General features: G+C 42.9%; 1 protein-coding gene across 3 annotated transcripts in view; it reads right to left on the bottom strand.

The window, feature by feature from the left end:
* DNM3 (dynamin 3) overlaps positions 1-25,808 on the bottom strand; it is a 373,409-nt gene that overhangs the window by 8,837 nt on the left and 338,764 nt on the right. For 2 of the 3 annotated variants that reach the window (XM_014540885.1, XM_014540883.1), the window contains exons 20-21: positions 22,341-22,567; positions 21,575-21,811 (exon numbers count right to left, since the gene is read on the bottom strand). In XM_014540885.1, the coding sequence (XP_014396371.1) occupies positions 21,575-21,811; positions 22,341-22,567 (464 nt within the window). Of the gene's footprint in view, positions 1-16,614; positions 16,917-21,574; positions 21,812-22,340; positions 22,568-25,808 lie in introns of those variants that run through there. The other variant, XM_014540884.1, reaches the window with a different exon arrangement.

The following is a 25,808-nucleotide window of genomic DNA, read 5'->3' as shown; positions in this document are numbered from 1 at the left end:
TAATAAACATTAATACCACACCTGTCAGCCAAAACAGAATGTGGCACAATAAATGTGTATGGCTTAGGTCTAAGCCCACCATCTGATCTCTCTTAAGGATTATATTTAATGGGCTATCTGGAAGGTAACCTGGGAAATTTCTTCTTCAAAGAAATTTCAAATATATGCCAGTGTAGGCATATAGTCCCCAAGGTATAGGGCTGCCATACAAACCTACCTTGGTCGATACAACATAGGAAGGCTCGAAGGGTCAGCAGTTTTCAAGAGCCAAACCCCAATGGTTTGACATACCATGAGCAATGCAGATGAGTGACAGATGCATTAGTAAAACTGGTTACTTGTCTACTGATGTCCACACATGCGACTACTCATGATTTACTGCAATGGTTATCAAATATGTTGCTTTCGTATAATTTGTTAGTAATTAACTGCCATGCCAGACACTCCGTTTAGTCTAATAAGGATTCTAGTGGACGGATTATAGTGGGACGAGTTGGTGATGGGGGTGGTCTCCGGCTAGAAAGAGAGAAAGAGAAAGGTAAAGAAACAGGTAGACTATCTAGCAGAAGGCTGCCCCAAAGACACCGAAGAAGAGCCATTGCCCACATGCTCATGCACAGACAGGCCAGCAGGAGTGTTTGCCACCTGTGATAATTTTAATACTGTTAGCTTTCAGTCACCCATCATTTTTTAAAACAAAAATGAGGTGTTTTTCATATGTAAATCTTTTTGAAAACATGTCATCCCTTCCAATAGTAGTGCAAATATGAACTCATTGAAAAACCATCTGAAATATACTGCATATTCTCAGCCAATAGCGTATGATCACAGAGAGTTAACTGTATTGTGTAACTATAAGGTATAGTCTAGGAACCAATGATAGGCCTTGGAGAATGAGGAGTTTTGAATTTTTATTTTCCATTATGTAATAATATCTTACTCTTTTTCTCCACCAGGATATTTGTGATCATTTCTAATGGACTTCAGCAATTGCTTTCTCCAATTTGTTCCATATCTACATCTAATTGGCAGAAAACCAGAGAATCAAGGTTTTTGGAGTTCTCTACAGTAAGTGTAAATAGGCTCATGATGAGTACCCAAGTATCCGAGCATCCGAGTCCCGGTAAATTGCATGACCTCTTGATCCCATTTTGGGTCCTAGAAGTTTTATTATTAGTAGTAATTTTGCTCACTTTCTAGTTGGTAATGGTGTTTCTGATAGCTGAGGTTGCGGAATAAACAGACTCACGATAATGTAGTATTATTGTACCTGTCAACTTTACCAAGTAATACTCCTCATCTCCTGACCTTCCACATTTATTTCCTAAATGTATTAGTAAGTCTTTGTGGGTGTACTTGGCTTCGTATGTAGTATCTTGGGGAATGATTTTTATAACCAACCAAATTTAGTAAGTTCTATAAATTAACACCTTTCTTCTTGATAAAACTCTCCCATTGATCCCATTGATTTTTCCCCCCCAGAAAGACCTCTTCTTGAATGTCACGGAATTTCTTTCTGTATTGGAAACACTATAAATTGACCAAATAAAATATCCTTTCTCGGGTATAAAGAAGGAAAGTTAGAGAAAACAATCATGATATGTTTTAAAAAATCACAAAGTTAGAAAATAAAACTAGATACTTAAGGAAAAAACAATGCAAAAGAGATATTGTTGATTAGTGGTAAAAATCAACCACTTAGGCACAAATTCATAGGTATCAGTAGAGTTCCTTTTGCTTCCTACACCTAAAAAAGTCTAAGTGGCTTTAGAAGAAAGGTTTCATTGGGAAAGTGCATTCCAGCTTAACGTCTTATACTAGTCTTCTTATGTGTCAAAGCGTAATCAGCCATGCCTAAAATTAGATGAATCTGAAAAAAAAAAAGAGATGTTTTCCATGTCAGCTTCGTTGTGACCTAGGAGGAGGTGATTATATAAACGAATAAAGAAAATACATTTTCCAGATGCTTGTAGAGATGTGATATTTTGCTTCTTCCTGAATTCTGAAATTAACTAGTCAAATCTACTGACTGCCTACTGAAAAACAAGCTCTGAGTCGCTGGCTGTTGAATGTGCTTCTAGCATGAAACCAAACACACTGGCATGAGGGAAGCCCTCTGGAGCAACCAAGGCAGTAACTTTTCCTTTGAGAACGACCTCGCACTTTTCAAAAAGCTTTATTCTTAAGAAACTCCAATTAAAAAAAAATCACTTCCCAGAAGTCTTATGAAATAAAGAGGAAGGAATGGATCTAAACAGGTAATTATGGAATAGAAAGAAACATTAATAAACATTAATACCACACCTGTCAGCCAAAACAGAATGTGGCACAATAAATGTGTATGGCTTAGGTCTAAGCCCACCATCTGATCTCTCTTAAGGATTATATTTAATGGGCTATCTGGAAGGTAACCTGGGAAATTTCTTCTTCAAAGAAATTTCAAATATATGCCAGTGTAGGCATATAGTCCCCAAGGTATAGGGCTGCCATACAAACCTACCTTGGTCGATACAACATAGGAAGGCTCGAAGGGTCAGCAGTTTTCAAGAGCCAAACCCCAATGGTTTGACATACCATGAGCAATGCAGATGAGTGACAGATGCATTAGTAAAACTGGTTACTTGTCTACTGATGTCCACACATGCGACTACTCATGATTTACTGCAATGGTTATCAAATATGTTGCTTTCGTATAATTTGTTAGTAATTAACTGCCATGCCAGACACTCCGTTTAGTCTAATAAGGATTCTAGTGGACGGATTATAGTGGGACGAGTTGGTGATGGGGGTGGTCTCCGGCTAGAAAGAGAGAAAGAGAAAGGTAAAGAAACAGGTAGACTATCTAGCAGAAGGCTGCCCCAAAGACACCGAAGAAGAGCCACTGCCCACATGCTCATGCACAGACAGGCCAGCAGGAGTGTTTGCCACCTGTGATAATTTTAATACTGTTAGCTTTCAGTCACCCATCATTTTTTAAAACAAGAATGAGGTGTTTTTCATATGCCAATCTTTCTGAAAACATGTCATCCCTCCCAATAGTAGTGCAAATATGAACTCATTGAAAAACCATCTGAAATATACTGCATATTCTCAGCCAATAGCGTCTGATCACAGAGAGTTAACTGTATTGTGTAACTATAAGGTAAAGTCTAGGAACCAATGATAGGCCTTGGAGAATGAGGAGTTTTGAATTTTTATTTTCCATTATGTAATAATATCTTACTCTTTTTCTCCAGCAGGATATTTGTGATCATTTCTAATGGACTTCAGCAATTGCTTTCTCCAATTTGTTCCATATCTACATCTAATTGGCAGACCAGAGAATCATCAAGGTTTTTGGAGTTCTCTACAGTAAGTGTAAATAGGCTCAGGATGAGTACCCAAGTATCCGAGCATCCGGGTCCTGGTAAATTGCATGACCTCTTGTTCCCATTTTGGGTCCTAGAAGTTTTATTATTAGTAGTAATTTTGCTCACTTTCTAGTTGGTAATGGTGTTTCTGATAGCTGAGGTTGCTGAATAAACAAACTCACGATAATGTAGTATTCTTGTACCTGTCAACTTTATCAAGTAATACTCCTCATTTCCTGACCCTCCACATTTATTTCCTAAATGTATTAATAAGTCTTTGTGGGTGTACTTGGCTTTGTATGTAGTATCTTGGGGAGTGATTTTTATAACCAACCAAATTCAGTAAGTTCTATAAATTAATACCTTTCTTCTTGATAAAACTCTCCCGTTGATCCCATTGTTTTTTCCCCCCCAGAAAGACCTCTTCTTGAATGTCACGGAATTTCTTTCTGTATTGGAAACACTATAAATTGACCAAATAAATCTTTTCTCATCGGGTATAAAGAAGGAAAGTTAGAGAAAACAATCATGATATGTTTTAAAAAATCACAAAGTTAGAAAATAAAGCTAGATACTTAAGGAAAAAACAATGCAAAAGAGATATTGTTGATTAGTGGTAAAAATCAACCACTTAGGCACAAATTCATAGGTATCAGTAGAGTTCCTTTTGCTTCCTACACCTAAAAAAGTCTAAGTGGCTTTAGAAGAAAGGTTTCGTTGGGAAAGTGCATTCCAGCTTAACGTCTTATACTAGTCTTATTAAGCAAGAACTCAATTTTTGAAATTTGGAGATACTTTATAGGCACAGTAACAAAACGAAACCAACCAATACTAGCTGTTTAATGGAGTAAACAAGTAAGTCCTCTTTCTGCAGAGAGGCTACTGGCTACCATGACCACCTGAAATGTTTTGGCCATTCCCTGCTGGAAAAAATCCTCCCATAATCCCTTTTTTACTTATGACCGAACAAAATGCCTGTTCTTTCACTAGCATAGTGATCATGTTCATTTAAATGGCCATATTTATTTAACCTATGTCCTGAATTTTGAACCTGCATCATTTTCCCCTTTGATGGGAAGGTTCTAGAGGCCAGAGGTCATGTCCAGTTAACTTGTTTTGTACAGTGTTTAGCTTGTGTTACATCTCAGTATCTTCCTGTTCATCAACTGGAACTGATATTCATCCTTCAAGACCCACCTGGGTGAAGTCTTCTCTGATCTCCCTTCCCCTATCTTGATACATTGCTTCTATAGCGTATCAACGTATCTCGGTATCACATGGAATCCTAATTAGGTTTATGCTTCTCTTCCCCCCATTAGAAATGGAATTACTCATCTTCATATTCTTCAATCTTTATCTTAGGGCTTGTCATTCAGCCACGGAATGTTGGACAACTGGATAAGTGAAAGTTACTCCTAAGGTAAGAAACAACTTATAAGATCTCGTGTTACCCATTGATCTTTCCATGACACAAAAGGTATTTGTTAGTAAATGAGTGCTATGGCAAAACTAACATACACAAAACTACAGTGACAGGTAGGATTTAGACCCTTGGAAACTCCACCTATCAAGTATTTGACTGCTCAATTCTTTAGTAGGTGTTTGAAATAAATACTAAATAATAGGCCCCCTGTCCTCATGGAATTAAATAAATAATCACGCTATCTACAGAAAAGTATTCTTAGCAACTAAGCAGTTATTGGGGGAAGGGCAAAGGAGTTGGCCAGAATGTGAACTTAAAGAAGAGAAATTCTACTAGAAGACTCAATAATGGGTTAGATTCAGTTAGGGAATTTCATTTGAAAAAAAGTGAATCTTAAACTATAAATTCAGTGACAAGTAGGATACAGTGTGGCATGGTGGGCTGGAAATTGTTTCATGCACACGTGATAGCTTGAACCAAGGACTACAGCCAAACAGGGAAAGGAATGCAAACTGGGTTCTTTTCTGATCCTTTTGTTCTTGGCTCAAATGACTTTCCTCAGCCCTTCCTGACCACCATCACCCCAATCACTTCATGATGTTTGTGTATTTCATAGCGCTTACCCCTGGTTTTAATTATGTATTCATTTTCTAGATTATTGCCTGTGTCCTCCTAGTAGATTCCTTGAGAGCAGAGACCACATAGTTTGTATTTATTACATGTCTTCAGCATTTAGTATAATGTGATTAGAAGGCAGTGAATAAATGTTTATTAAATAATGGACAAACAAATATATGAAAAGTGCCCAAACAAAGATGTTTTAAGCAAGTTAGAGTATAGGCCAGGTCAATGAGTAGGTTCAATGAGGCGGGAAATGTAACACTTGGAGGCTTATATTTGAAGCATCAAGTTTATACAGATAGAATCAGAAGTCAAAAGATATAATTCCAGCTCCAATGGCCAACTTGTACAATTATTAACTCACTATATAAAAGCCTCAGTTTTCTCATATAGAGGACCTATAACATGCCTTCTAGTTATGCATTACCTGCATTATTTATTGAGCACCTACTATGTGTACTGCATTATGCTGCATGATTTTTAAGAACTCAGAATATACTTCTAGTGGAAGACAAGTGGGATAAAACAAATATGCAAGGAGTTCTACTATAGCACCCCAATTTAAGTGGGAAAAATAGGACAAATTTTTGTAATTTTGAAGGGAGGAAGTCAACACTGGGGAGAGAGAATAGAAAGATTTCAAAACTCTGATGGCCCAGTAACCTCTCATTAACCTCCTTCCCTTGCACCATGCTGATGGGACCAGAGAAAGACGACAGCAATAGGCACCTCCAGAAGGCTGGACACCAGGAGAATGCAGCTTCCCACTGCGTGCCAGGACTTTTGTCTGTCTTGTTCACCACCATATCCCAGAGCTTACCATGGTCTTTGGCTCATCCTACCTTTTTTCCAAATAAATCAGAGAACCTATCCATTATGTGCTTTTCAAGGAAGTCTCTAGGACCTTCCATTGAATGGGAACAGCATACTTGAGTGGCAGTTTTATGATTGAAAGAATGAGAAAGAAAATTTCCATCATGTCCTCTCAAAATAATTATGGCTTCTTTAAAATATGCCCAGCTTCAGCTGAAAGTAATCCTTATATGCACTTAGTAGTTAAAAAATCCTACAGAGCCCCTAAGTCTTCTGGAAGAAATGAACATAATTTTCTTTCTAAAACAATAAACCCCCAATAATCTGTGTATAAAACTAGAAAGCAATTCAGGGGGAGCGTGAAGTTGTTCAGCATGAATTTTCTTAAGTAATGCTAAGATGTCTGCCAACTTCAACACCAGAGAAACGTTCAGGGTTTACTGTGAAGGTTCACTTCATTGGTCTGGTTCCTAACCATTCAAATTTCCAAGGACATTCACCTCATAAGACAGTTTGTTTTGAGCAGAGCGAAGTTATTTGTTTTGTGCTGAGCTTCCCTCAGCTGCTCTTTTAGTGACGGGCTTCATTAAGGAACCCCTCCTATTGAAATGGAGCAGCTTGACTCACTTAGTGTTTATTGAAACACTGTGTTGTGTGTGGGCGGTTAATGGTTATGATACAAGAGCCATGTTTCTGCTTCCAAACCAAAGGGAAAGATGTAATACTTGAGGTCGCATGTGTAGCTGCAGGGATGGACCGGTTACAGTATTTGGGACACTGACAAATTTTGTAAGACAGTCAAACACTCACACAGGGTGGGTGGCATTGAGGGAGAGAAACTGGCCTCACTGATGAGGCAGAAGAATGTGTGATGGGTCTTCTTGTCTCTTTCGATTCTCTCTTAAGAACTGGAAGAACCAAAAATTCACCTGCTCTTCATTGGTTTAGCTGGTTCTGACTATCAGGATGCGAGGCCAATCTTCACATTGGTGGGGAGAATTCAGAGGGCACACGGCTTTGGTGCGTCAGTGTGAGGGGTGCGGTGGAAAGGACCTTTACTGGAATGGCTGGACCTTTCTGCCCTGCCTTTATTCCCCCTCAGGATGGACGTGGGAATTACCAGAGTGGGGAATGTGAGAGCTGCTCTGTGTAGCTCAGTGTCCTTCCTTCCCTAGGCTGAGACCAGGATCTACCACCTGCCAGTCAGATTCCTTCTACTGAGCAGTTACACTACGTGTTCCAAGGCAGCGCTTCCCCAACCAGACGGCACCCTCGAGTTCCCTGGAGGGCTTGTTAAAGCACAGGATTCTGGGACCCAGGCAGAGTTCTAATGGGCCGAGACCTTTCTAGCGTGTTCCCAGATGCCGCTGGTCCTGGGACTAGGCTTTGAAAACCACTATTCTAAGGCATGATAAGTAATTCTGACCTCCTTTTACTTTAGCAGTTCAATCCACTTGCCAGATAATGTCCCAGCAATAAGAGAAAGTGCTGGGGGGAAATCTCAAGAAGGATGAAAGAAATGTGGTAAAGAGACTCTGATATTTTTGGGAATGGGACATAAGCATGGGTCAAATCGGATTTAGGTTTATATTATAAGGACCAAGATACTATACTATGGTAGTTTTCTTCATCACCAGAGAAATAACTACTTGCTTAGGGATGCTTGCGTAGAAAGCAAACGTCTCTAAACATGCATTCCAAATTCTTATCCCTGAGAGGGTGTGGTTGAAGTCCAACCTAATTAGCTAGGTAGATGCAGATTTAAAAAAAAAAAGAAAGAAAACCCTAAAAAAAGATATACAAAGATTGACACTTCTAGAGGAATGATATCTAAGTGGTAGTTACTTGCATAAAAAAGAATATGCGATAGGCTTCTTTTATAAGTTCTACTTATTAAATATAATTGACGCTTTAAAATATCACTGTCTCAAAAATTCAATTTACATATAATTACATTTAGGATCATGGGAGGGTTATGCATCTCAGGTTTCTAGGAGCCATGAGAACTTGACATCAACTTGCCCAACTTTTTTTTTTTCTCTTGTTATGAAACAGGTCTAAAAAAAGGGGAAAAAAGGGAAGGATTTGTCTACTAAACCACAAGAAATAAGATACCTCCTTTCTTTTGGCTACATTTGGCCAATTTCTTAGAAAACAGAAGAGAACGAAAACAAAAACTACTTCTGGGTTTTCTAACATTGTGAAGAGCACCTCTCCCAGGAGGTTCTGTGGAACAGGCCCCCGGAGCTGCACCAGGCAATACTGACTCTGGTGGCATCAGTGAGCTGGCCTAGGGGGTGGGGTGCCCACATATCTCCCTCCCAGGGACTGAAATCCTTGTTTGTCCACAACCCTCTTGAATGACTTAATCCTTTTCAAAGCTTAAGGCCTGTATGCATAGCTTATCATCTGAATGGCGTTGTAAAATTCCTATGAACCGAGATTACACCTTGTCCTGCGTACAGCCTTCCATAGCACCTGCAGAGGGCAGCGTCCCCAAGAGCAGTTCAGAGAACATGAATGAGTGAATTTACCCAAGGTCAAATCAGACAGGAGTGCACCTCCAGGGGAAGTGGAAAGGCAGCTAGCTATGACCCAGGACCTCCTCTTGCGAATGTCTGCTCTGAGAGACAGATTATGGGGCGCAGCATTTAACATGTCAACATTGTGTTTGCACTTTGCTTCTTATTTTGAGCATTTATTCACAAGACGCGTTTTATATATGTAGAAGGTATAAGGGTAAGTCCAGAAGAATGCTGTAAAAGTAATGATTATGTCCACATGGAAGATTATATTTTGTAACTTATTATGAAAAATACTAGAGGATGCTATCCAGCATATTTTTGGCCTTTTCCATGTCAGCAACAGAGTAAGCCAATACTGTCCATGAATAGTTTACAGTAGAGTTGGAAAGGACATAGTACTTGGAGTCCATTCTGAGGGTCTAAGGAATTCTCTAATGTGATCCTTGCTACATATCAGAGCCAGCTTTTTTTCCCCTGTGAAATCAACCCGTGACTTTATAATGTATGTCACTGGGAAAGTATGAATCGATTGATGAAATTTGAAATAGGAACTTAAGGAGGAAAGGAGCCTATAATTTTTATTTGATGATACAAACCTATAATATCCTGTATGAATTAGTCTCTGAGATAAATGGTCATTTAATCTACGTTGGCAGTCTTTCTTTGCATTGTCTTAAATATCTGATTTGGACTTCACCTGTAGGGGTGCTACTGATATACCCACTTCTGTGGGGGCGGCAAAAATGCAGCGGAGAGGACGACTTGCCCACATTAGCTCTGCTCCGTTTATGATTCATAGAAAGAATTTTACAATAGCATTCATCCAGGCAAGGTTGACAACAGAACAGACCGAGAAAGTGTTTGTGTTTAAATTATTTCTTAAAATACACAAAACACTGGGATAATTAAAAAATAAAATTTGATGAACTATCGCACATGAACTCACTCTGTAGTTTTACATTCCCTCAATGAGCCCTGTTTGTGTGAAGATGTAGAAGTACAGAAATAAAGATAGTTACTGGCCAGCTGTTTCTAGTTGAGATAGAAGGAGAGACGAGGAAACAGTAGGACCAGTGCAATGTCAGGACAGTGCCTCGGGAGTTGGAGGGGCCCCTGGAGTCTTAGCCTGGAGTTGGAAAGGGGCTGGGGATCTGGAAGGACTTCCAGAGCACCGGGAAGGTGGGGGGCCTGGCATTCCAGAACAGGAAACAGTACATGGGGAGAAGAGAAAATGAGAAGTCAGTTTGAGAAAGCAAGTGTGTAAATTACTTGTTTTGCTCTAAGTCCTAATGCATAAAGCACATGATGTAGAGGATTTTTAGTTTTATCAAACTGTGATTTCTGAAAAGCATTCTTCTTGAGATGAACTTTTTTTATATTTTAAACTCTGCACTGTCTCACTGACAACAGATAAGCTGGGTAGAAAAAAAAAGACGGAATGATTGCAAAAAAAAAAGCAGAAAGCAGGAGAATTGCAATGAGAAAGCTACATTGGAGAGAAAGCATGTGGTTTTTAAAGAGATTCACATATACAAGGCTATGGAATGCAGTTAGGCAGTGTCCCTAACAATGACGTTTTTCCTTTTCTTTGTCTCTCACTCTACCCTCCCTCTCTTCTTTCCCCCCTCCTCTCTCTCCCCAAAGAGCTCTCCAAGAACTTACATGCTGTAGAAACCTAGTCCCATTGGTGGCAGCTGGGGTAGAACTATCTCTAACCCTCTTCATCTTCTCTGTCCTGTGCCCCTGCCCTCCCTTCACTCCCACCCAGCTCCAGGGAAGGAAAGGTTGGCCCACTCAGCCATCTGGGTGAAGGAGGGAGGCTGGGAAGGAGGTGCTAGGAAGGAGCTTCTGGGAGAGGCAAGCTCCCACTGCTGAGACTCACCATCCTTTGTCATCTTAAATCAGGGAGAAAAGAGAAAGCAGCGAAGGCGAAGAAAGACACAGCTCTGAATCTCCGTATCAAAGTGTAACCTTCCTTCCTACCTTGGAGCCTGGAAAGACTCTGGCCCCTTTCCAAGAGGGAGCGAGACCCTTCTGGGCATGAGAATCTGACCTGGGCCTCACCTCAGAGAGTGGAAGTATGGAATTAGAGATATGGATGGAAAAGAGAACCCTTCAATTCCCTGTATTTTTTTAAACAAATAAACAAACAAAAAACCCCAGAGCCTGAGTAATTTGAAGATTTATGTTGTACCGACATTTCATTTCTGCCCGACCGCGATACCTGGCGGGTTAAAAGGCCAGTTTTAAATGCACGGGGTGATATTTTTCTAGTCCCTTGCAGCAGTCCCAGGGGCAGAGATGGAGACAAAGAGCAGCCCTTGACTCATTACAATCCCGGCGATCCAAAAACATTCCAGCAGGAGGAGCTCTAACATGCCTTAGAGTTCAGATTTTCAAAACCAGAAAGTTAAAAGCAAACAGAAAAACAGACAGTGTGCCCCTCAAGCTGCGGTCTCAGTGAACAAACATGTGACTAAGTCCAATTAAATGCTCAGTGCGAAGCCAAGGATGAGACTGGCGGGGACAGGACGGCCCACATCTGCTCTGTCCACCTCCCGATGCTGCTAGGCCGGGGCTGGAGCGGGTCCCTTCCTTAGCTCTTGCAAAAGTGGGGGCAGAAGGCTGATTTCTGGGCGCGTGTGGAAGTCATTCTTGCCTTCTTCACGTGTCCTATTGTTTCTAAAAGTGTCCCTGACTGGCTCAAAACCTACATTTTCTTTGGTGGTTGAAGTCACTACAAAAACTAAATGTACTTTACTCAGTGGCTCGCTGGGTGTTGTTTTTTTTTTTTTTAAACGAGGGAAATACTGTGTTTGTAAAAATTGGTGCTAAAAGGGCACCGAATCATATGTCCCCTGGGCCATGTGAAGACTCTGCAGAAAGAATTAGAGCTTTCTAACACACACACACACACACACACACACACACACACACACAGCCCAACTGGAACACAAAGCATTCACTCAGGAAAACTGAGGAGTATATGCACTTAGCAGTTATCAGATTTTTAGGGTAAGTCTTTCCATTTTGGACAGTGTTGTGGGAGCTGACACACTGGGCTTCCAGAAGGATCAGAATTACTTAACCTGAAGGAAATTCTCAGCGGACCCCTTTTCATCTCTGGCCAAGAAGAAGTCAAACTTTTTGTTTTACACCTTAGTGGTATGCCCACACTTAAAATTTTTATACAAGCTCCTACAGAAACTTTAACTAGGCCAATTCAGACCCAAAGTCACTAAATAAAGCTAGTCTAGACGGAAAAATCTATGAAAACCATATGTCTTTGAGGCATCTGTCTTACAAAAACTGCCATCGTCCTGGAGAAATAGTTTGCAAAGTTTGCTTTTAGGAACGCACTGCTCTCAGGAGCATGGGAGCCGAGCTTAAAGACGATGGCGGGACTTGGACGGAGAGAGGAAAGCCACGATGTTTACAAATGAAAGGCTCTCATCTGTCTGTAAACATCGCTGAAAGGAAAGGCAAAGGCAGATGGAATTTCCATCTCCATTATTCTCCAAGGGATTAGAAACGTTGACAGTGTTGTTCCTCCATCCTCCTACAGAATGTGCCACCAGGGGATCTCAAAGCCACTGCGGCCCCACTCCCAGAAAACGCTTTTGAATAATGTTGTACGTGGTTGAGGCCAAAGACCCAGAACATTTTCTTCTGATGATTACCTCATCCTGCCGGCCTGCCAAACACGGCGAGCAGGCAGGTGTCCCTCCTAAGTAACCAAAGGCAGACTGTCCTAAATGATGGGGTGTGGGCCTGACTGCGAGTCATGGGCAGTGGGAAGGGCTGGGGTCCTGAGCAGAGAGAATACAGAATGGAGGGATGGTCTAAAAACCTTGCTTTTCCGGTTTAACGCTGCTTTCTGAACTGGAGACGATGGTCAGTGCTACCTTCATTATTCTAGCTACGTATTTTTACATCTCAGAAGGCACTTGAACAGAGTGGTATGAGATCCATAGGGGGAAAAACCCCAGGAAATCAAACTTTAATGATAAAAACAACATTTTAACTAAAAACTGAACAGTCTTGGGAAGATGTTGGAAGTATTCATAAATTGTAAAGCTTCCTTGTGGCCTTTAGGAATATGGTTCTGAGATGCCTTGCTCTACAAGGAAGGGGATTTTGGAAGGATAGTAACAATGGTTATTGGCATGAGTGTGCATTCCTGCTCAGTCACCTGGATGACTATGAGTGAACAACAGATATCAAATAGCCGCATAAGGAGAGAAGGTTCTGAGTGTGAGGAGGCGAGAACATTTAAAAAGAAGGAAACCTATAAGATGTAATCAATCCCACAATGTTTCAAGCAAAAGTGAGAAACACTATTTCAACCTGTTTATTCAAAGATGCTGGTGTTGTAAATTGAGTTTTCAGTATTTTTATTAGTTTTCAAGTACTAAGTGTTATGATAGTAATGAGGGTATTGAAATATTAAAACAAATCAACATCCCTCATTACCGTTTCCTAAGCCGTAGGCATTTAAATTATGGAAGGGCACTGATGAGCCACTGGGGTGTTTCTGGCCCATGAATTTATGTCCTGAATGCTCTGATACTACTGCTGTTAAAGCTAAAACTTCACGCTTGCTCCACACGCCCCCCCCCAAATGGTATGTGGCTTTATTTTGACTTTAGACCCAGATACGTGGAGGAGGCAAATTATGGCAGTGGTTTCTCTAGTTAACACATTGACTAATATTTCTTTAATTTTCCACCCCGAGGTGATAATTAAGGTAGAATTGGCTTCCCATGAAGTTTTATTATTTTAGTTATTAAAATATTTTCCAACACTACTAAACAGCAAAATTAAATTCTAGTTGTTTTAGAAATCAGTAGATCTTTTCTAGAGTTTTTATAGCTTCTCATCCATGGTCTGAAGGGAGAGCAAGTGGGCTGACTTCTGGCTAAGGCCCTTGAACATGACACTGAGCGGAGATTTATTCAAGGGGAAACTTTCATTCACTCTTAAAATTGACTTTGAGAATGATCCTGATATTTAAGCTTTAAAAATACACATGGTCCAGAATATATCTTACATAAATATCCATTGCCAAGGGGACTACTTTCATTTTAGTCTCTCTGGGTGGCAAAGTAGCCGTAAAAGTCTTTCTCATCTCCTACTCTCATAAGAGGTCTCATTCTAGAAGAATGCCCTATATATGGACCAAAATACATTTAATCAAAGCTGCCTCATGGAAGTCTGAAACTAAATGGAGGCAGTCTTCACATGGTGGAGGCAACGGGGGTATCTGATTGAAAAATAAGTTCATTTTCTATGTCATATTAAAAGCCACCTGATGTCTTCTCACACCATCTCACCCCCTCTTGGTTTTTAAAAATTGCCATAGAAACTTGGGGATTCACTGGTGACGGTTTATCTAGTTGGTAACTATCCACATCTCCACCTCACTCCCCCTCTCAGTTGGTTCATTCACCCTCCCACACACAAAAACGGGGAAGGAATGAAGCTTATTTCTAGATTTTATATTAACCTGCACACTTACTGGGTTCCTAGAAGAGCAGTGAGAAAAGTATTTACACCTTATCCTATTTTTCTGTGTTTAAAGGGCAATGTCAACTTTAGGAAGATTGGGGATTGTGAACTTCTCAAGTCGAGAAGGCCTGGCCTTGCCACTGAGGATGAGGGACTGAGGGCTCATCCTGCACTTACCATATTGACTAAGCATGCTCCCTGGACGGGACGTGTGCTCTTTGCACCATTCCTGCGAGCTGATAATTCTGACTGGAAAGCAGGGTGGACATTTCCTCGTGTTTATGGGAACAGTTAGAAAGTCCTTCCAGAAATTAGAGCACTTGTTATTTGCGGTTGTGTCTATCATGTGGCTCTGATGGCTGAAAAAGCAGCGGAGGGAAAGCAAGTCCCACGCCACAGGGAGGACTGCCCAAATACCTTGAGGCTTCAGACTCCGTCCCATGTAGAATTTCTCCTATTTTTGGTCAGAGTTGCCATATGACTTAAACTTCCTCTGAATACCAGTAATGCGGCATCAAAAAACACACAAGCAGATTCTCTCAAACTCGAGGCCCTTCCAACACCGTCCCGTTTCCCCCGCAGTTAAAAATACTGGCCAGACCCGAAGTGTAATATTCTTTTGGCAACAGCATTTGGTAAGGCAGATGGATTTCATTTGGCAACTAAAGGGTATAAATATGTGTTTAGATTTGGAGGTTCCCCCAGACAAAGGTTACAATGCTCTGGGGCCTGGGTAAACTAAAGGATTTCAGTGTCAGGCATTTTAGAATCCTATGTTTAGGCAGCAACAAAGAAATGACCAGCAGACAGCAGCCTTGGAGCCCTCGGCTAAATCCTCAGATCCTTCCTCACAGTGCGGGAGGCAGGCACTCAAAGCACATTCTGAGTGAAGAACCAGCACTTCTATCTTCACGCTCACTTTCCTGGCTGTTTATTGGCGAAAGCAACTCCGGGAACCTCAAGTCCACGTCTAAGATAAGTCAGAGGGAAGGAAAAAGGATCCAGCAGCTCCTTCTGGTAATCTGCTGCTTGGGTAAAATTTAAAGGTGAAAAAAGCCAGGAACTGTGTTGTGCCATGAAACCGGGAAGACATGGAAAAACATGCCGTCTAACCGTGACTGCCCACACGTGAACGTTTCCTGGAAAAGCATTATTTTTCTGCAGTGAGGGAGACAAAAGGGGGCAGCGATAAAGCCAGCTTAAGCTTGTGTGTCTGCTGACATTGGGTAGAGTTTTCTCTTTTTTTTTCCCCTCTGAGCTGACATCAACTTGTATATAGGAACAGTCGGCAGATGCTGATGGGGGCAGTCTGCTGCTGACTGGCTAGAGGAAGAATAATCGTTTTGGGCATTTTTCACTGGTCAGTGGCCGACGGCCCGGCTCCCACCCTGGCTGTCTTCCTCTTATCAATCTGGTGAAACCTAGGCCAGAGCTGGGTACCGAGACTCAGAAAGGCTTTGTCTGCAGTGGTTGAAGCTTAGCAATTTAGGGCCCCAAATGGGACAATGCCAGGGCGATTTGCTGCGATCTGTCCTAGGACGAGGAAGCAGTTGTATCTGGTTAACCCAATGCCAGCCACCACTGGGCCACCAGCGACGTACTGTGCGATGTTACTGCTGTCTGCCGGTACTAGTGTTGCCTGTACTTTGCTTCCTGCAGATCCTTTCTTATTTTCCTTCCTTTCTTACTCTCCTGCAACCTTGGGTGATTGGGAAAGTGAGATAAAGGACACACTGCAAACAGAAAGGCCTAATCAGAAGCCTCCCTTGACACACACACAAAGCTCCCAAATTCTGGTCCTCGGAACACTTGCAGTTCTGTTCCTGGGCCTCGTCTACACAGAACCCATCCTTCTGAGCTGTGGCAGATTGGAGACATCTGCGTAGATACAAGTTGCTAGACCCAAGGAGGAGACCACCTACTTCACTGAGACCAGATTGAAACCAAGACCCGAAGAATGAAGCATTCCGACATTACCCATTGATCCTCCTCACTGAACTATCATGTTACAACCACAGTCACTGTGGAACTAGAAGGAGTTTGATGGGATAGTTAATTGAGGGGCTGAAACAAAATCGGACATTTTCTTTAGTGAACAGCTTGTGGCCAAATTTCTGTTTTCATCAAAATATATTAAGCACCATGACAACTCATGTTAAACCTGCAATGAGTTATTAATTACACTGGGGATTTCAGTAACAAATTTTGGAACACAGTAGCCTCAGGAGATGCCTGAAATATTAAGAATCAGGAAGAATACCTCAGAGTTGATTTTATTCTGGGCAATCATACCTTTTTTAAAAAAAGGACTTTTTTTTTTGACTTTTGAAGCCAGTTGCTAAAAATAAAAACTGTTCCCTGAAAAAAATCCAAATTCCTAATCATGAATTTATTTGTTTGTTCTTTAAAGGGGAAGGACGGTGGGGAAAACAGAAAGCTCATGCGTGGCTGAGATGGGAAATCACAAGACGAGTTCATCATCTGTCCAAATAGCACCCAGCTGCTAAGAGGAGTCACACTCTTACAGGGCTGCTGAGGAGAGAGCAAGGCGGGACGTTCCCAGGACATGGCTCGGGGTAGTCAGACACAGGCTAGTCACACGAGTTGCTTAACTGTCCGTGGGCCCTGTGCCCCCGACTTCAAGGTTCAGCTGCTTCATCCTTCATGGCACCAAACCTTGATGTTAGGGATGCAAAGACACTCATAAGAACTGTGGGTTTGTCTTTACTCACACTTTGGGGGACTGGCTGAAATAACAAAACAAAACAAGGAGACCTTACCCATAAGTGAAAGGGACTCTGTGTTAACTGTCAATCGAATCCACATATGAAATACGTGAAGGAATTATAGCCCATTGGGGCAAGCAGGTCAAACGTTTATAGTAGGAATGAACTAAACGGTAGAGAGAACCAAATGGCTTTGATCTCCGTAAAGAACAGAACGTGAGTGCACAGACTGTCTCTGTGCAGAGGGATTTCTGTATCGTTTGCCATGATTGGTTTAGTGGTGAGTTACTGAGAATGTGGGACTGTGGTGGGGCTCAATGTGTGCCCTGCAGAGTCAAGGAAACCGCCTAAATGAGAGGACATACGTGGGAAACCCTGGGGTAATCTGGAGGTCACCCCGGGGCCATCATGCGGCACAGGATGCCAGTGTCCCCGTGGGGCCTCACCAGAGACTTTCAGTGGAGCATTTCTTGGTTCCTATGTTGTGTTACTGTCATGTGGACGAGCAGGAGGAAAAGCCACATTCTTGCCTATGATTCAGTTTTGCCATTTTCAGAAGACACCACCAGCCTTGGTGAGGAGGGTGGTTACAAGACAGTACTTGTATTTTTCAACCTTTTTAAAAACAGAAGACTGAGTGGTGAGGTCAATGAAGTCTGCTTTTCCTTGGATAGAGACCCTTCCTCCCACTCTGATCCCCCTCTGACGGTTGCAAAATAGCTCAGCCCAAGGAAAGGGGAGAAGACAAATGCGTGAAATAACGCCAGAATCGGCTGTTGCCAGGGAAAACACTCCGATTCAGTTCATTTGTTCTGTTCATGGCCAACGCTGTGATTCTCAATTACCTAATTTTACCAAGTTGTAACTGAAAATAGCTACATCGGCCCTAAAGTTAGTGCATGATGAAGAGTTCGGAGCTTCAAGTAAGAGAACAGGACCCCTCACCAGGTGGTGATGTATGTTTAAGATCATCTTGCTGAGCAAGGACACGACTGGCTGGGATTGTCAAACAGGTTCAGCCCCTCCACAGAGGTTGTGTGGGGCAAGAGGGGCGACCCACATACTCTGGCAACAGAAAATGTCCCACACATCGGATTTGTGAAACTCAAGTTACTAATGACAGAAGTATCCGTGCTGGTGAGTCTCTCTGGGACCGAGACACTCCCCAAGTTCAGGTGGAATTAATTAAAACAGGCGTGTAGTTTGTAATATTTCCAGCTCCCTCCCTGAAAGGCTCCATGCATATGAACCAGAACAGCTTGAGCAGCTGAGAAGAGCTGGGCCAAAAGTGACTCCACCAGCCTCTGTCCTCCCTCTGTCTTTACATGGCAATAGAAAGATAGAATCATATTTTTTCCTTCTTCTTTTTTTTTTAAGCAGAAGGCTCCTGGTTTCTGTACAATTCATGTGCTTTCATTACCTTTGAATTGGGTTAAAATAAAAGTGTATAGGCTCTTAAAAGTCAAGATCATAACTTGCTAATGAAGTTGGGAATTATCCAGAAGAAAACTGCACAGGCACATGCCCAATGATTCAGGTATGGCCTTTGTGATCTTAAGTCCCCCCAACCCCCCGCTGCCCACCCCCCCCTCAAGCCGGCGGGACACTGCCCATGCTGTCCTGTCATTTTATGAGTTTCTGGTTTCAGATAAAAGAGGAGAAAGGGCCCTTAAGAAAGCAAAGAACTGGGGTGGGGGTGGGGGGACTCAAACTTCCTTCTCATAAAGCGAAGGGCTGTCTTCCTGGAGATGATGGATAATGGCATTTCAGCTTTTTAAAGTTTTTCATAGAAAAAATGTAGGCAAATCAGGGAGGGCAAAGAGAATATAAATAAACAGAACAAGGTGAAAATTCAACAAGAGCTTCCCTCAACTTCTTTCTTTCTTTCTTTCTTTCTTTCTTTCTTTCTTTCTTTCTTTCTTTCTTTCTTCTTTCTCTCTTTCATCTTTGTCTGTCTTTCTTTTTCTCTTTCTTTTTTTGAAGTCTTAAACCCCATTTCTGGCTTGCATTTGGTAGGATTCCTGCTCTGGCTTTTATTAAAAACAGACTTTATGTGGTCAGAATTCTCCATCTTAAGCTAAACTTGAATAGGCAGACGGATCCTGACAGAGTCATTCTTGCACTCTCTCAGGTACCCGGCCCCTCCCCAAGGATTTCTGTCCCAGCGCCCCTAACTGGCCTGAACTTGAGGGCTCAGCACAAAACACCCCCCTTTCCTCTTACACTGTGAACTTTTTCTCCTCTTTCACATTGGAGATTCTGCAAGGCCAGATCGAGTTAAGTCTGTCTCTAACTTAAGAATACTCTAGAAATTTTGAATAACACAACTGCTGTCCTATAAATGCCCAAACGTAGACGCATGAAACCTGGTGTCCCCTCCCTCCAGCTGGGAGAAAACCACACAGGCACATGCAGATTCCTGCCACCGCCTCCTGCGAGCGAGCTCGGAAACACCCAGGGCGACCCCACCCCATCAAACATGGCACAGTATGTCTGAAGGGCACTGGCATGCTAGCTTCTCCGCAGCAGGGGCCAAGGCAACCAAGCGTGCAGGCAAAGTCATGCATTTTCGTCGGGGGACAGGCAGCACCAGGTCGCTCTGGTTCCCTCCTGTAGCTCAACAGATAAGATGGCCAGCTCCAGGTGCTTGGATGGGGCCCCGCCTTCCCACCCCAGCCCTCAGTCCCCAGTGGTCTCCATACCTTCCTCGCACAACGACAGGCACTGTTCCAGTCAATCTGAGGTTCCCTAAAACATTAGTTTAATCTGGCCTGTAGGAGGCTCGGCACTGACGTGGATGTTTCTCACATGCACGGGAGAGGCTAGTGGACCCTGTAGGGCAGAGCTTCTCAGGCGGTGAGGGGGGCTCTCTGCTCCTCACCCCTGGCATTGGGGACGTCCAGAGACATTTTTAGTAGCCACACTGGGGGAGGGCAACTGACATCTCGTGGGAAGAGGCCAGGATGCTGCTAAACATGTCAGCAGTGTCGGGGCTGAGAATCCCTTGGTGCTGCGGTTGGGGGCCGGGGCTCTGCAGGCAGACTGCCGGGGACCGGAGCCCAGCTCCTCCAGGGCCTGGGGGAGCGGTCTGGGGCATGTTGCTTAACCTCTGTGCCACGTCTGCAAAATGGATAATGACCCATCTCATTGGGTTTGTTGTGTTAAACCCAAATGTAGTTGCAAAGCAATGAGGGCAGAGCCTAGATCTATTGAGAGCACATGAAACATTAGCTATTGTTATTCATGTGATGACTAGAATTTAGTTCAGTTCCAAAAAAATAATAAGCCAACTTTATTGAGTTTAGAAAAAAAATTTAAGTTTTAAGAGTGTTATATCCTCTTTGATTGGGACCAGAATGATGATATTGGTAACAACATTCCCATAAAAGCGGTTTCCCGGGCTCTTTCAAACACCTCATCTCACATGACGTGGGCAACAGCCTGCTGAATGTGTCCCCCGTTTCCTAGATGAGGATGTGCTGCTCAGAGTTAGGTGAGTTGCCCACGGTCTGTGGCAGAGCAAGGGTGATCCACATCCCGACCATTCCTGCTCCAGGAGCCTGGGTTTACTAGTTTCAGAGGCCTGTGTCTTCATGGCACCTGGCCCCCTGAAGATCCCAATAAATGTAGTCATGGTAATCAGAGCGGGAGGGGACTCAGGTTTCCTGGGTGGGTGGAAGTCACTTCTGCTAAATGTCTAGTCAAGTTTTCCTTCATGGCACATACACATATTTTAATCCTCTGAATTGAATTTTTAAAAATGAACTTTCTATATGAGCTAATTTTCTTTCCTTTTAAAATGTGTTATTATTCTTAAAAATCTAATTCCTTCTATTTTATAAATCTCTAATTATACATATTGCTCATATTTTGATTGTAAATGTAAGAAGGTGAGAATCTAGCTTTAACTATATACATGTTTCAAGCTCCATTTATTTGCCAGCTATTTTGTTTTACAATTGAGGCAAAAATCTGCTTATAAATGCCAAAATGTCTAATTTAAAGGTACAGTGTTCTGTCTCTTATATGGTGTGTGGGGGGAACGACTGCATACAGCAAGCATCATGCCTACGTAAAATTTCTATGCTAGTTTAAAATAATTACAGACTAACCAGCTGATTTTTATGCTGCCTACATTAATGTTAATGATATTGGGCTTAAGGGTCATAGTTCAGAGGGCAGATGGATAATAATCCTTGAAGTCAGTGGTTTTGGGGAATTCCTTTGGTAACAGAGAAGGTGAGGACTTAGCTGGTGATAGGTTCACGACCTTGGAGCACACAGCTTGCCTCAGCCCAGCCATGGCTCTTTCATTTCAAAGCTTTCCATTAAATTCTACAAACAGCTGCCAAAATGTCAATCTTTTCGACCCAGTTTTCTTGGGGCCCCTTCAGTTTGTGCCAGTTGATAAAGGAGAGGTTTAGACCACATTTTGGTTTTTAAATGGTGTAAAACTCAGCAATTCCCCAGGATTCCCCTCCCAGGTGAAAACTGCAAACGTGTATGATACTATCTTTGCAATTTTCTTTTTCAAGTAACTTTTGTCTGTTGTGCTACGAAAAGAGAACCGAAGAGCACCCCACACTGTCTTCCGCGCAGTACACTTACCTGGGGACACTGGGAGGGGCCCTGGTGGGCCGAGAGGGGACCTGCGGAGGGGCTCCGTACGTGTCGTTGCTGTTGGGGAAGGGCGGCAATGGGCCCGGCCGGAATGGAACTGGGGGAGCCCCTGAGTGGGGTCCTGGGGACGGGATGGCAGGAGGGGGCCCTCGGCCAGACCCAGGCCGAGCCAGGGGGGTGCTCAGTGTCGGCCTCCTTTGGGTGGTGGGGCTCGGAGGGGGCGACCTGGGAAAGAGACCAACGGTTTACCACTCCTACGTTCTCTCTGCATCTTAAAAACACATTTTGTAACTTCCTGATGGCTTTTTAAAAATTATTTTTTGGCTGAGAAACTCAGATAAATGTTAGGAATGTTTAAAGGTATAATAAGGAGGTAAAGGGTAGGGGAAGTTTCCCTCCCCCACCCCTTCACTCCACAGAGTCAGCCAATAGTAGTTTCTTTGTAACTATATTCTACAGTAGTTTCTCTCTCTATAAATAAATTACTTTTATTTAAGCTTCACTGGAACTTGACTACCTTTTCATTTCAGTATTTATAGACCCGTCTTATTCTTTTTACTGGCTGTGTAACATTCCACTGTGCTGATGCATTGTGCTTGTTTCTGACAGGAGTTGGGATGACCTGACCCTATCTCTTACTGCTGAACTTAAATATTTGTTCCTCTTTTTTTCTAAAGAGTTTCAGGGGAGTACTCCCAGTAAATGGCACTGCCCCAGCCTGGCAGGCCTCAGGGTGCGTGAGCCAACTTCCTACCTGCGAGTGTGCTGTATCCAGGAGTCGTCCACGGGCGGCGGGGCAGGGATGAATGTGGTGGCCGTGTTGATGTCGCCAATGATCACGAGGGCTTCTTTAAGGGCCTGGTACATGTGCAGCATTTCATCCCGGCGTTGGGCCTGCTCCGCCGACTCCTCCATCAGAGTGTTCTGGTCCTCTGAGGAATATAACTGTGCTAGGAGCTCTGAGTTTATAAAATCCTTCACCTGTTGGGTCACCACAAAAAAAGTAAGAAGGGAATGAGTGAGTGGTTGGACGGTAGATACTGGGCCAGAGACTGTGGACAATGTCTGCAAACGTCCACTCTGGGAAAAGGGCTGCAGTGTGCATCTGTTCATTCCTATTTTCTTCATCCTCCTCCCAATCCTTCACGTAGGCAGTGGTTCTCAACCTTCTGGCCCTTTAAATACAGTTCCTCATGTTGTGACCCAACCATAAAATTATTTTCGTTGCTACTTCATAACTGTAATGTTGCTACTGTTATGAATCGTAATGTAAATATCAGATATGCAGGATGGTCTTAGGCGACCCCTGTGAAAGGGTCGTTCGACCGCCAAAGGGTCGCGACCCACAGGTTGAGAACCACTGACGTAGAGGCTATTAACATGAAAGGAAAACATGACACAGATTCGTTGAAAAGAGGGCCAAACCCTGGCATCTGCAGAGAGGACCTGGTCTCTCAGACGAGAGGGCCTGCGTCTGAGCCAGCTTCCCCACAATGGTCTGAGGCTGCTTGGCTTAGGGACGAGGGGGTAAGCAGCAGCATCTTCCACAGGAAACAATGATGTAAAGAAACTGATGTCCTAACACAGGTTATCCATTCCTCAGTATTTCCAGTCCTTGACCCAGCTTTTACCAAAATCACTGAAATACTCAGAAGACCCTAGGTTTCAATGTGCTCTCAAAAGTGGAATTACCATCAATAAGTCAATATTTGTTAAATACAGCACCTTATATAATTATGCAAAAAATGATATGCTCTCTGCTTTCTAGAAGTTAATCATAGAATCTACTTAACAGTGATGAGGACTGATACAAGGTTAACAGATAGATGTAAACAGACTAAAGTATGGACACTCCACATGAGGCACAGCTCTGAGGGAGAGAGAACCAACCACATCTCATCAAATCCAAGATACAACTGGATTTAAGACACACCACTAATATATTTGTGCCACGAAGAAAGAGAAAATCAACACCAATTAAAACTATGACAGAATGGCCCTAGCTGGTTTGGTTCCATGGATAGAGCGTCGGCCTGTGGACTGAATGGTCCCGGGTTCGATTCTGGTCAAGGGTACATGCCTGGGTTGCGGGCTCAGTTCCCAATGTGGGACATGCAGGAGGCAGCTGATCAATGATTCTCTCTCATTGTTGATGTTTCTATCTCTCTCCTCCTTTCCTCTCTGAAATCAAAAATATATGGTGGGGGGGGGGGAAACTATGACAGAATGCCAGATGCCACTGAATGTCACAGGTGTCTTCATGTCAGAAATATTAATTGTGGAAAAAGTGAAGGTGAGAATTGATGACATATGGTGTGTCCCAGGTGCCTTTACAAGTTACCTGACTTGGTTCTCACCTCAAACTTAGGAAATTATCCCAATTTTGGAGATGAAGAAACTGATGTTCAGAGAACTTTAAGTGACTTTCCCAAAGCCACGCATTAAGTCGAACCCCAAATCTGCTGACTTGAAGTCTAGTGCTCTTTCCATGACCCCCTACCCCCACTTTGGGTGCTTAGAAAGGACCGTTGATGTGTAAGCACCATTATTTTAGAGTGGTGTAGCAATACGCCTATTAACATAAGCCTAGAAAAATAAACCCACTTGGATTGTTGGGTTTCTCCTTTAATGAGAACACTGACACTTATCTGGAGTCACTGAATTTCTCCAGGAAAGGCCGAAGGCCGGTATATTGGACTGTTGTTACAGATTCAGGCAGACATCGGAACACCGGTCAGATGCTCAGAATTCCTGGGTTGTAGTTACAGCATCTAATCACACAAATAATTCTACGAACTGGAAAATTCCATGAAAACACAGCTTCCCTGGGAAATAAAGAAATGTCCTCTGCACATGTTTTGTCAACCAAGAGTGGTTTGAATATGGATGAGATGCATTCAGACAAGAGTCTGGGGGAGCAGGTTTCTGTGTGATAGCCGGGGAAGGTAAATTTGGCCAGGTAACCTGGGGCCAGATGCGAAGGCCTCTAATGCCAAGGAAAAGCGTTTGAACTTTATCCACTTGGCAATGGGGAGCTGTGGAAGGCTCGTCTGTAAGTCAGTGAAACAATAAAAGAGAGCTTTAGGAAAATTAATCTGGCTGTGATGGGAAAAGAATTTGCAAATGGAGATAAATGTAGATCATTTATGAGATGACAAGGGCTGAATTTAGCAGGGTTGCCGTGGAATAGGAAAGATAGGCATGTACAAATGACAGTGTAAAGGCAAAACCTACTGGACTAGTTTGGGATGTGAAGGACAAGGAAGAAAGGAACAAAGACAACTCCAGCGTTGAGGTTTGGGTGAGAGGGAGGAGAGAAAAATCAGAAGTCAAGAAGGAAAAGGCAGATTTAGAGGAAATACAGTCAACTGGGCTGAAGGATTTTTTCACTTGTACCCGAGGAATCAGGACATTTGCACAAATCTTCCACTATTGGGTGTGTGTGCACTTGAAGGGAGGGTGCAACTCCAAATTCAAAACCAGACAATTTTCCTGGCATTGGCCATCGGTTGGTTAAGCTCTTTGGAAGCTTTACATCTTCCTGGAGTATCACTTAGAATCTATTAAACACAATTTAAAAGACAGTCCTTCCAAGAACAGATTTAAAGCAGATCTGAATGAAGAAGCAACTGTCAAACAAACCACGAAATAAAATAGTCAGGGCCTGTCTCAGCATTCTGATCAAAGATCTGCCTTGCATCAATTCTTCCACATCAAAATGTTACACGTGAAGACTTGCCGACTCCCTGAAAGACTGGGCAATGTTCTGGAATAATTTGAGTATTACGAGCCTGAGAGAAAAGGGTAACATGTGCAGTGGTTAGAGACCGTGTGCTTTGGAGTCAGATGGCTCTGAATTTGAGTCTGAGCTCTAACACTCACTGTTTTGGGGCAAATAACCTCTATGAGACTCAGGTTCCCTTCCTGAGGACAATGGTGGTAGCTGCCTCAAGAGCTGTGCAAGGATTCAGGGAACGAATAAATACCAAATGCCCGGCACGATGTCCAGCATGTAGCCAGTGCTCCGCATACAGAAGCTACTCCTTCTACAGAAAACAGGCTAAGCTGGCACTGGCATGTAAAGGCAGGAGAACAAGAGTACAGGCACCAAGAGATGGAGTTCAATAAAGAACACAGGTTGACATTTTACTTTGCACTTAAGCAAAATTTTAGAAAGACTCTTCCCTTTCTCTCCTGCCAGTTGGCTGAGGGGTGGGGGGTG

The sequence above is a fragment of the Myotis brandtii genome, unplaced genomic scaffold (assembly GCF_000412655.1).
Source record: "Myotis brandtii unplaced genomic scaffold, ASM41265v1 scaffold250, whole genome shotgun sequence".
Classification (NCBI taxonomy): domain Eukaryota; kingdom Metazoa; phylum Chordata; class Mammalia; order Chiroptera; family Vespertilionidae; genus Myotis; species Myotis brandtii.
Note: the sequence above shows the minus strand (reverse complement) of the source record. Positions and strands in the feature narration are given on the sequence as shown.